The sequence below is a fragment of the Macaca thibetana genome, chromosome X (genome assembly GCF_024542745.1).
Source record: "Macaca thibetana thibetana isolate TM-01 chromosome X, ASM2454274v1, whole genome shotgun sequence".
NCBI classification, from domain to species: domain Eukaryota; kingdom Metazoa; phylum Chordata; class Mammalia; order Primates; family Cercopithecidae; genus Macaca; species Macaca thibetana.
Window position 1 is genome coordinate 128,326,116 of NC_065598.1, and position 12,685 is coordinate 128,338,800.

At 40.6% G+C, this 12,685-nt stretch overlaps 1 protein-coding gene across 1 annotated transcript in view; it reads right to left on the bottom strand.

Annotated features, from left to right (window-relative positions):
• GPC4 (glypican 4) overlaps positions 1 to 12,685 on the bottom strand; it is a 119,532-nt gene that overhangs the window by 4,615 nt on the left and 102,232 nt on the right. The window contains exons 4-6 of the mRNA XM_050777322.1: positions 5,660 to 5,825; positions 414 to 544; positions 158 to 304 (exon numbers count right to left, since the gene is read on the bottom strand). Coding sequence (XP_050633279.1) covers positions 158 to 304; positions 414 to 544; positions 5,660 to 5,825 — 444 coding nt within the window. The remainder of the gene's footprint in view (positions 1 to 157; positions 305 to 413; positions 545 to 5,659; positions 5,826 to 12,685) is intronic.

A 12,685-nucleotide genomic window follows, 5' to 3' on the forward strand; every position in this document is an offset into this window, starting at 1 on the left:
ATGGGACAGGCAGATTGACTGACATCCACATCCTATTTGCTTGAAAAGTGACACCCGAAAGACCCACACTTGTCAGCCTTCCAGCTAAAAATTCATTCCGAGCAAGAGTTTTCAGTTCACTGTCATTAAACACGGCCCTTCCTGCCAAAATGCTCACCAGTCGGTCCAAACTAGTGCCAGCTGCTGTGGTTGGGCGTTCCTCGGGGTGATGTGGTCTGAAGCGAGCACTGAAGGCACTTTCAGAGATGGAACGAGAAATTCGTCCAGCTGGGAGGGGCTTGGGGGGTCCACATCCCTGGAAAACCTGCATTGGAGTAAGTGTAGTCATGTTAGGGAAGTCACATGCCAACACGGGGCGGGGCAGGGAGGAGGTGGTTCCCCAGCTCCCCTTTCCAGCATCTTGCCTTCGTTACCTTCTGAGACACTTGAACACTATTATCCTGCATGTTCATAATAGCATCAGAAATCTTCACATCGATGGGATCCATGACCGATTCAATGTTGAAAGGACCCTCTAGCCTTTCTGCCACCATCAGCATAGCATCTAATATAAGGTTTGGGGAAGAACAACACAGCATAAAAAGTCAATCATTAGTTTGGCCTTGGGTAAATCAATCTAATTTTTTTTTCCTGTTTCCTGCATGGGGGCGGGGGAAGTAAGACATGGATCATAATGAATTCTTGTTTTTATGTTTTTATATCTATTTCCCTTACACCAAACTGCATATAGTCACTACGTAACACTAGCTCTCTGAAGTGTGAAATGGCCAGATGAAGGCTTAGTTCTACAGCAAGGAAATCAAATCAGGAACTTTCCTCAATACTGATTATTCGTGTGTCAGCCACTGTCACTGTAAGGCTTAGTTAGCTCCCAGAAGACAAACCTAAGGCTGGAGGCAAAATAACATGCCAGTTCTCCCAGAGACTTCCCTAGGATCTTTTCGTTTCACATTCCATTTATAAGAGTCAAAAACATAAATCAGTTAAGATGCTGGCATATTAATTCTTTTCTTTCATTTTTAAAAACAAAACCTCTCAGATCCTTGAGTGCACTGTTGGAAAATACAAATGAAAGGATTCCTAGGAATTCTAATGACTTTTCAAATAATAAAACTTTGAATAATCCAATTTTTGTATTAAGAAAAACTTCTCATTGCAAATAAAATGGCCTCAATTGATCTTAAAGCATGTACCTCCTTTTTTTTCCCAAAGTGAAAAGATGACACAAGACACAGTATACAAAATTAGTGGGCTCACAGTATATATCTTCACCGATTATCCTGCTTTAGACTCTGGAGTAGTCTAGCATTTTCCAGTAAGCACTGAATCGCTTCAATAAAATACATTGTCTTTGTTTTCTTGCCATACATGTTTCTAAGGAGTATGAGGCTTAGTATTTTTGCCTGCTACCTGTTTTACAAAATTAGAAGAACTTGGAAATGAAAACCCCAAATGACAAAAAGGATGCTTCATTAATGACAAACAGTGAACTTTTAAACTTGTTTATCCCTGCTTTACACTCTAGTGCTTAGTGTATGGCAAGAAAGGAGTTAGACCAACATTATCTATCACCTTCAGGTAGTGCAAGGATGGTTACTAGAAAGAAGGGCTAGTTTCCGGAAGATTGTGCCCTTCCCAAAGAACACCGCTGACAACTGCAGCCCCCAGCTGAGCTTCTACCTAAGCTTTCTAGTGGAAAGGAGCATAGGTATCAGCATATCAATGAAACCAAATCTGGTCATCAACCTTTCACCTTCAACCTAGAACAAATGCTACACAACATTTGAATGCATGGGGTCATTTCTCTAAACTACAATTCCGATGTCACAAACCACAAATAGATTTCCGTGAAATGCAATTTTTAAAACAGTAATAACAAATGAAGTTTCAGAATGCATTGTGGTAAGCGCCAGTCAAGTGATGCTTCTAACTCTAAGTAAGGGCTGAAAGCATGAATATACCATTGTACTAGAGGAGAGAAAAAAATGCTTTTGATGTGCTAGCAAAAGGAGACTTTTGTAAACAAGTGGAGCACAACTTAAATGTGTTCATCATTGTCAAATCATCAGGGCTGCCATGTACAGAAAGCACATTCCTTCATAAGCTGAGAAGAAATCACCTGCTCCCAATAAAAAGATTATGAATAGACAGATAATAAACATCTAAAATGTATACGTTTAAACAACAACATCAACAACAACAACAACAACAACAACACCCAGTGCATTTTGTATCTCCTTATTCCCCTAGCGGCGAGGAATGGCCAGATCACTAATGTGTTTGTGAAAGACTGAAAGGAAACATAAACCCCAATTCTTCTGGCTCTTTGGCGTCTTTGTAAACTCTGAGCAAGCCGGCTATACACAAGGGCCTGGGAATGGAGGGGGAAGCTGGGCCTTTGTTGGGGCCGGTGCCATGGCGTTGCATGCTGCGCAGCTGAAGAATGCAACTGAAGTGCACTCTGCCTGCAGTCTGCAGCCCGGGAGCCAAAGCTGCCTCTAACCCTGGAGGAAGTCATGATTGGCTATCAATCGGCTCTTCTGTAACAGCAGCCAGCCCTGATAAGAAGCCTCAAGAGAAAGTCAAAGATGACTGGTTTGGAGTTTGGGTTTTCTTCTGGCTGATACGAGCCACGGGGCCCTTGTTTGTGGGATATCCGACTGGCTCCTGCCAGGACCTGGCTGGTGCCCCCGCCAGCAATCCCCATACTAAATTCCCACTGGCAGCAACATGCGACATTAATGGGGTTGGCCCTGAGTCAAATGAGTGTTAACACAGCTACAGTATGTGATGGAGAACAAGGTGGACTTTAGCATAATTTATGATTCTCCAGAAACTGACTTTTGTTGGTAGGGGCAAGGCAGATATTTGGTTTGTTTTTCCAAGTGAAGGTTTCATATAAACCAGCCTCTTATAAAACCAAATTCCAAGGTGTTTTAACTATTTGGATCCATCCTGATAAAAGGTTGACAAGACTTCAACATTTACTAAAGGGTCTCAATTCATGGCTAGTTGCAGATGCAGTTAAGAGAGGAGAGGAAGAGCATGGCAACAAGAAGACAGATTTGGAAAACCGGTTCATCCTTAGTCTCTTAAAGGGTCTAGTCCAACTGCATGATTTCAGTGCTCAAGACACTGGCACTGAGTCTACCCCCACACCCTCAGCAACAAAGCATCCCCTTCTCACTAGGGAAAGCGATTCCTTTTGCATTGTACTGCCAATAATCACAAACTCACATCTTCAGCCTCACGACCTGACTGGAAGAACAAAAGGCAGTTTCCCGACTTAACCCCAAGATCTGATTTAAAGAAGGGGGAAAAAGCCCTTGACCATTCATTAGCTGCAGTCATTTAAAGGGGAAAGAAAAATTCCTTGCAAAGAGAAAAAAAAGGAGAGAGACAAGAAATAAAAAAAGAATTTACAGCAGAGGCATGTAAATTGGGACTGAATTCTACAACCACAAAGCAGATTAATTAAACCCTTGTGAAAAATTCATGAAAAAGCACTGGAGATTAACAATGTCTATTACTCCTGGTCTTTTATATCTGCTTATTAGAAATAAAGAATAGTATACCCATTAAAAACAAAGTTTAGATACAACTATATACCTCATCCCTCCAAAAAGTTATCACTTAAAATAACTAGGGAAAAATCGATTCAGAAATCCTATCAACTTCTACTTGGGTTTAATTTTGTTTCTTCAAAGACAACAAATGTAATTTAAAAAATGCACAACAAGAACAGCAGCAACTTAAGACCTCTTTGTTTCAGAGTAACTGATTTAAAACATCAATTAAGAAAGCCAGAGTGTGGTTTTGATTTGATATGGACCTGTAAACTCTAGGAAAAATACGTAGGAGCATTTGTATTTTAATATAAGGATATGAGTTTAGTTATAGCTGCTGCTAGACATGTTAGAGTATCAAAATAGTGGCAGGGCCATGCCCTTCTGCGTTCCATTCCCAATGTGTGTGTAGAAAAGTCAGCAAAATTTGATCACTGTCACCATACATTTTTTTGTACCATATGGCAAATTCTACTACCTTGCCTGGAGAAACAGTGAATTATAGGGGAAATTGAAGAGGATCACGAACTTTCTTTAAAAATTCAACTTAGCAAAAGAGAACTGCAAACTTGACATTTGGATGTGGGGATGAGAATGGGATAAAAGAGAGAGAGAAAAAAACAAAAATAGCGACTTTAGATCTGGAAATGCTATGGGTTTTTACTTTCATGAGAAATACTTTGAATCAACAATTTCTCCCATGGCTTCATTCTGGGCATGATGTGCCATTTGGCCTGTGTGTCTTTGCTGGTCTTATGCCTTCCCTTTCATGAGATTCTGCTTTTCTGTGTGTAGAAGATTTTTTCAGGTCTTCTAGCTTTGAGCTATTTAGGCTACAATTGTGCTGAAGTGCTTAATATTCACATCTTTTTTTTCTCCCTGTGTCAGTGTTCTTAAGAATCTGTTGGAGCCAATTTATTGATGCACTTTCAAACGGAGTTAATATGGTAATTAGCTCTCACACAGACTAAAAAGCATTCCCCAACCTTAACACCCCTCACTTCCCCCCAGAAAAACAAGCTAGCAAACTGCATGCATGTTCCCATGATTTGGACAAATAAGTGAAAAACAGGTGCTTATAAAGACACTCAAATTTGGCAATTATGCAAAGGTGACTGGGGTGGGGAAAAATGTGAGTTTCCTTTTGTGAGCTGTTAGTATGTGTGTGCGGTCCTACTAATACTCAGCATAATGAACTTCAACACTGGTCACTGTTGTTTCAGGCATCAAGGTAATTGACAACTGGACATTTAAATTCTCCTTAATTTGTCCTTTCCCCAAAATCATAACTAACCCTCTCAGCAATTGGCCACTTCATTTACACTGCTGTCTGGGCTCTGAGAATGGTTTTCTAGGTGGAAGATATATGCAGGAATACGTATCCCTTACATTCTCAGGGCTAAAGTCCTTCCACTCTCACCAGAGCAGACTACTATTGCTGAATCGTGTACAGAAACAGAATCCCTAAATTTCTCAATCAGATTTCACCTGATCCAAATAACAAATACATATCTGGCCTGTTTGCAGAAGATTTGGTTGCAGTGTAACAGATATAACATTTTAAAAGCCACTTTTACAACTCCATGAGTACTGTACTCCAGCATTTACTTGGATACAAGCCTATAATCATAAACACAACTGACTTTTAGGGGGAAAATATCAAAAAGGCACTTTCTCAGGGAGTGGCTCATGCCTATAATCCCAGGGCTTTTGGGGGGCTGCGGGTGGGAGGATCGCTTGAACCCAGGAGTTTCAGGTTACACACAGCTATGACTGTGCTGCTATACTCCAGCCTAGGTGACAGAAAGAGACTCTGTCTCTGAGAAAAAAGCATTTTCTCGTTATTAAAACCTGGCAGTCACTGTACCTATTACCTTCAGAAATGCCACCACTAGTTCAAGGGAATATTCACTTGTAGTAATGTTTTTACTATACTCAAAGTAGTTGAGTATGATCTACATAGTCAGGATTCTGACAAACACTAAATAACTAACACTAAAACAAACAAATTTCATAGCTGCCAATTACAACATTCCTTGTGACTGGAAGCTAAGCTATCTCTAGCAACGCAAATATGTTAATCACTTGCTCACCTATGAAATTGTTCCATTCAAAATCGAGATCCCCTTGGTTGGCCAAACAGCCTCTCATGATGTTTGAGCAGTAGTTGTAACATGGCTTCACTGTCACGAGACCCCGGCAGTGGGAGCAGTAGATCATCTTCAACAGGGCATGGGTACACTGGGCTGTGGGGTTTACCTAATATGTGAAAAGAAAAAAAGACAGTAGTGGTGGGGCTAAAATAGAGACAGAAATTGCTTCTATCACACTGACACTGAAGACTTGGCCATTAACTTAAGAATGAGTTGTAATTGATCACAATTAGTAAGCCTGGACTGCCTCCTGAAGACGTAGATTAGATAAAAGATACGTGCTTGGACAGGGCAGAGGAGGGAGATGAACATCACATGACCCAAAACAAACAAGGCACACCAACTCCTACCCTGTAAACACCCATTCCTCCCCCACACCCCCTTCCCTCCTGGAGTCTCTCTCTCACACACATAAATTGCTCGAATATCTCAAAATCCTTTTACAAATAACTATCCAGTGTGAGCCATGAAATGCAGTCGAGGAGACTACCTTCATGTGCCCACCATGCACGCCCTGCTAATAGCCTCAACCATCAGTGTTTGTCTTTGCCAGACTGGAACAGAAGCACATCTTCTTCTGAATCACATTGACTACAAGGCTGTCCTTTGAACCCTAACCCCAAATCAAGGTTTAGAAGGATATCTACGGTGTCTTCTGTTCTGTGCCAAGAGCTGTGCAGAAGGCAAAGTTAACACATTCTACCGGGCAGAATATGAGTAATCTTAAACTTGGGGGGTATGTGAAGGCTTTCCAAGGCTTGGGAGTACTAAAGCACAGAGTGTTCATGGAACACTTGATGAAAGAGGTGGGGCTTTGGTTAAATTTTCAAGACAAGGGCTGGACTTAAGTGGTCAAACAAAGGGAGAGCATCCTAAGTAAGTTCAATGAAATGAACAAAACCTGTAGGAGAGTACAGGACATATCACTGCATCTCAGAATGGGGTTGGGAAATTGTGGGAAATAAGGTCAGGTGCACAGGAGTATGTGTGTGGCCTGAATTTAGAGGGGCTTAAACATCAAGCAGAAACTGGGACACCAGCTGCCGCGTGTGGTGGCTCACGCTTGTAATCCCAGCACTTTGGGAGGCCAAGGCTGGCGGATCGCGAGGTCAGGAGTTCGAGACCAGCCTGGCCAGTATGGTGAAACCCCCATCTCTACTAAAAATACAAAAATTAGCCGGGCATGGTGGCGTGTGCCTGTAGTCCCAGCTACTCAGAAGGCTGAGGCAGGAGAATTGCTTGAAGCTGGGAGATGGAGGTTGCAGTGAGCCGAGATCTTACCACTGCACTCCAGACTGTGTGACAGAGTGAGACGAAGGAAGGAAGGAAGGAAGGAAGGAAGGAAGGAAGGAAGGAAGGAAGGAAGGGAGGGAGGGAGGGAGGGAGGGAGGGAGGGAGGGAGGGAGGGAGGGAGGGAGGAAGGAAGGAAGGAAGGAAGGAAGGAAGGGAGGGAGGGAGGAAACAAATTGGGACACCATATGGCAGTACACTGGAAGTTCGTGAGGAAGGAAAGGAAGAATGACGGAAACATTACTCAAGTCAGATTGGGCTGGCCATCCTCTCCAGAGAAATGGGACTTCATTTCATCTAGTTTTATAAGGTGAAATTATTTGGGGTATAGAAGAGCTGATTCCATCCAGTCACTTGTTTTCTTCAATGCTTAGAAAGGATTGGGGCTAGGCATAGCATTCTAGCAGCTAATTAAAAGTTCCTGTCTCCTCATTCTTTCTGCCCTACCCTCCTCTTTTGGAGTCAATATCAGAGGATTAGTGCATTCTTCTGTATAAGTACCCACCAGTTCTGCAAACATAGACTTTTGGAGGCAGATACCACAACAGGGAACAGATGCTGGGATGCAGGGCAGCCCGGCAATGCACTTCACCTGCTCTGGAGTGTTACTTTGGATATCACTTATCAGCAGTACCCTTAGGAACAGGAATAGGGGATTAGTAGTGTCAGGAGAAAAAATAAACAATCAGGCTCCTACGTGATGCGTGCGCACATCCATTCCCCTCATCCTAAACAAGGCTCTAGCCTAAAAGGGGGGAATACGTGTTAACAATAAAATGGTAATTGTATACACTAAAGTCAACATTCCCTACCAAGAATTAAGATTTTTCCACAGTTTTAACCATTCCCAAATGTTTTCCTAGGCACTAAATTAGTCCTAACTATGTATTAATGTACAGTAAAATTTTGGCTAACCAATATACCCTGGAGGAATGGCCTTTTCTGGATAGCCAGATTTGCTGGACAGCTAAAAGTTCATTCCTTTAAAGTCACAGATTGTTAAGACTTCCCTACATGTCTCCCTCTCCTTTTATAAAGGAGCAAACAGGACTGGAGGGGAGAGGTGGCTTGAGAAGCATAGGCTCACAGAAGTCTTAGAGTTGGAAGGGACCATAGGATCACTGAGTGTTGCTCTCACATTTGATAAATAAGAAAACCAAAGCCAAAGCCAAAGAGATTAAGCAACTTGCTGACAGTCACCTCACAACATTGGATTCCAGTACTGTACCTTATCAAGCATTTGTGATGAAAAGATTTCCCAGATGTATCATGTTTCCCTGCCAGATGACAGGAAACTGTAATCTTAGGCACTGGTTATTTTCTACTTTAATTTTAGTTGGGTTCCACATTGATGAGACTGCAAAATGGCTAGATTTTAAAGAGGTAAAAGTTATGCAAGTGGCTACGAAATGAAAAATCACTGAATAGCACGTGACATTTGTTGAATATTATGCTTAACAGGAGACAATGCCCTAGTAAGAAGAAATGTAGAAAGCTATGGGGTCAACAAATAGTTACTGAACACCTACTATGTGCCAGCGATTATTCTGGAATGCATTTGAATTTAGGTAGCAAGGCAAGTTAAGAATTTCTATATTAGAATACAAAACCTGTTCTACAAAATACAAAGCAGTTCCAAAGTGGTAAAGGACTTTAGGAAATGAGCAAAAATTTTAGACCCAAGATAGTTATATTCAGAAAACACTTTTTTTTTTTCAAATAAGCCCTTTCTCATTCTTCTAAAAAATAACTCTAAGAAATGGTTCATTGTATTCTTAGTTCAATTGCAACTCAAATCATTTATGCAATAGACCTTGTAGTACCCTTCCCTAAAATAGACTGATGGAGGCTCAAGTTTTAAAAAGAGACCAAACTAAATGATACAGTAGAGTTGTATTAAGGGAAATTATGATGCTGAGTTTGGCAGAGTTCTTCCGTTTCATTATCTGGCTAAGTGCTGGCTCATGCTCTGTACATGATTTGTTGTGTAACTACTAAAAATGGTCACAGGGAACTCAGCTGTAACATCCTACAGAAACACTAAATAATACCAGAACTGAAAAGAGAGATGAGGAAGTTATAAGAAAAATGGAAAGAGAAAAGACACATAAAATATTAAAGTTAGAAAAAACTCTGTCTTTTGTCTCATAACCACTAGTCAGACCACCATGCACTATTTCACATGAAGGGAATTCAGAATCTGGAAAGCAAATCTGTTTTAGTGGGATGAGGCCCTAATATAAAGGGAAGAGTTTTAAAACAGTCACAAGACCTAAAGAAACAGGTCTCCCCTGCAAAGCCTCATCCCCCTAGAAAAAACAGCAATAATGCTAGCACTACCCAGGCCTTGGGGCCCCACCCTTGTCGACCCGCCCAGGCTCAGAATGGTGAGCCCAGAGTGTCAAGGACTTTGGACTACCCTAATGGGTAAACAAAATGGCTGCCTCTCTTTTGGAGTCTTTAGGGGCATCTTAGTAAGAAGCAATGTAAGTTGGTGTAAGAGCCAAAAGTGTGCCACCACCATGGAAGAAAAAGCTACACAGTATATGGCACATGTTGAGTAGCCCTTATCAAAAATGCTTGGGACAAGAAGTGTTTGGGTTTTTTTTTTTTTTTTTTTTTTAATATTCACATTATACTTATGGTTTGAGCATCCCTAAACCGAACACCCAAAATCTGAAATGCTCCAATGAGCATTTCTTTAAGCATCAGGTTGGTATTCAAAAAGTTTCAGATTTAGAGCATTTCGGATCTTAAATTTTCACATTTGGCATGTTCAATCTGCAACTTTAATTTAAGCTCTCTCGTGGAGCTTCTGGTGAAAGTCAGAGATCTCCTGGATCCAGTGGTGGCACATCTGTCACATGGTAATATACCAGGCACTGCTGGGGGCTCTTTCATTAGCTCTCAATGGTCTCTCCACACTATTAGAGGCAAACCTTTCACCCTTAAGCAAATATAACAGTGGACTAAGTCAGACTTTGTTCTGGGGCTTTATTCATTTTGAATAGAAATTCAAGTTCATTCACATTCTACTCCCTGGTAACCCTCAAAATCAATTACTTCTTTTGAGTCTTCAAAAACTTATTTGCTGAAGTAGATTTATTCCGTAAGACCCGAAACCAAGCAGTAGATCATACCACACAGGGATTAACAAAAAGGTCTTCCTTTAATCTTCAGTTGTGTATTTATTCTCCATGGCATGGCATGGCATGGCATGGCGTGCCACTTAAATTGTTCAATTTGATTGTTATCTTGGGGCACAGCTCTTGACTAACATTTAGTATGTTTTTTTCTTTTATTTAGAAGGGTTGGTTGAGCGTAGATATTAGTAAGTTCCAGAATCCTTGGGGCTGGGTTAAGAGCAGGGGTAGGAGTTATGACTACTTTTTACTAAAGTTACATTTTTCAGACCTCTCTTAGTGATTTAATAGTTACTTCTTAAAATCATATGAAGAAATGGGAAAAGAAAAACTGTACATTCCTCCCTTCCCCCTTCAAATAAACAGAATGGTTTGATGATCTCTTAAAGAAAATGCTTATTTAGCTTTTATGGTTTCATGGTCATGAGGGTTTTGAGGTCAAGATTCAAGAGAAAATTTTTCTGTTCTATGGCAGAGTTACTACTGATAGATTTTACTGGATTTTATTGGTTTCTATGATACATTTAAACAGTATTTAGTATGTACCAGGTTTTGTTCTAAGTACTCTACATGTATTACCTCATTTAAGCCTCAAAATAATCATACAACGTGAGTATTATCTCATTTCACAGATGAGGAAGTGGAGCCCCAAAGAGATTAAGGGACTTACACAAGGTCTTCCAGTCAATGGCCAAACCAGGAATTGAATCTAGGCAATTTGGTTGCAGAGTAGGTGTAGTTGACTTCCATGATATGTACCTAAATGGCTTCTTTTGAGTAACAGACTATAGGAACCTTGATGGCAGTACATAAGCCTAATCCTTTTGCCAGAGCTCCTAGACCTAGTACAGTATCTCCATGTACAATGTACACTCCACTATGGAGCTGGATGTTTTCTAGTGACAATTTTCAGTTTTCAATGTTTATTGACCAGATGAATCAATTTTTATGTTGGAGGGTAATTTAGGATCAACCGTTCTACATGGAGCAATATCTCACTAGATACTTGGATGAGATGACGTATTGTTTAGTAAAACAATAATGACTTACTGAGCCAGTGCTATGTCTTTAGAACTATTCAAGGTGCCACGGGTGAGAAAAAGGATATGAATATATATATATTACTCATCAGTCCCTGCTCACAAATAATTCAAAGGCTCAAGACAACACTGCCGGATGTGGAGAGAAAAAAGTTCACTTGAACAAAACCAACTAGAAATCAATTACATGTTTTACCACAGTTTTAACGTTTTGAAAGAACTATAGCTAATGTAGCAGAGATGATCAATTCCTACTATAAAATGGGACATATTTTGCATAAAAATAAAAAGATTGACATTATTTACATAAGAATGAGGTCTGATTCATTTACTTTTGTGGGGTGGTATGACAGAAAGGGAATAACATCTGGACTGAGTACTTCCATATTAACTCATATATCAAAATCAATCTGAATTATTGACCCATAATGACAATACATTGATACCAAATTTTCAAGCCTATAAAATCCTTCAAGACTGACCAAGGTCTTTCTTAATGATAAGGTAACTGTAGGCGGTATCTTAAAATTTAAGATTTTAGGAGTCAATCTATGTTTCATGACAAAAGTCAGTGTGTATGTGGGGGGAAGACGCCTCATTTCCTTCTCAACTTATTAAAACTCTTTTAAAAATACTCATTCCTGCCTTCCTCAGGATATATACATTTATCATGACATCTGCAAGCCATAATGATCTGCTATAAAAAGCCTTTTCTGCAAAGACTCTTTTCATATACATTGAGACTTTCTACCCAATAACCTGCATTTTCCAAACACCACATTAAAAACTACTGCAAGCAGCCTGAAAAAAAATGCTGGAACAGAACTCTTCACACAGCCTGGATTTCATTTCAGTAATTCAGAACGAGCCTTAAGCCACATTACACAGTGATGATAGTCAACACGCTGTACTGAAGCTAGAAATACATTTCCTTTTAGTTTATTTCACCTCCTAACATACATTCATTGTACTATTTTTTTGTTTGTTTTTTGCACAGCCAATAGTAGCAAGCAAGCAGAAAAGGTCTACATTTTTTTTTTTTTTTTTTTTTTGAGACAGAGTCTCGCTCTGTCGCCCAGGCTGGAGTGCAGTGGAGCGATCTCCGCTCACTGCAAGCTCCGCTGCCTCCCAGGTTCACAACATTCTCTTGCCTCCGCCTCCCTAGAAGCTGGGACTACAGGTGCCCGCCACCACGCCTGGCTAATTTTGTTTGTATTTTTAGTAGAGACGGGGTTTCACCGTGTTCGCCAGGATGGTCTCGATCTCCTGACCTCGTGATCCGCCCGCTTTGGCCTCCCAAAGTGCTGGGATTACAGGCATGAGCCACCGTGCTCGGCCAAGGTCTAGACTTTATCTGTTGCTTGGTAACAAAGGCACCCAATAGGAATAACAGAACTATTCCCAAAATTACGGTAAGAGTGATAGGGAACCCACACTTGCCATGTTATGTGATGAGTTTCTTCAACAATTTCCTAACCAGTTTTGAATTCAAT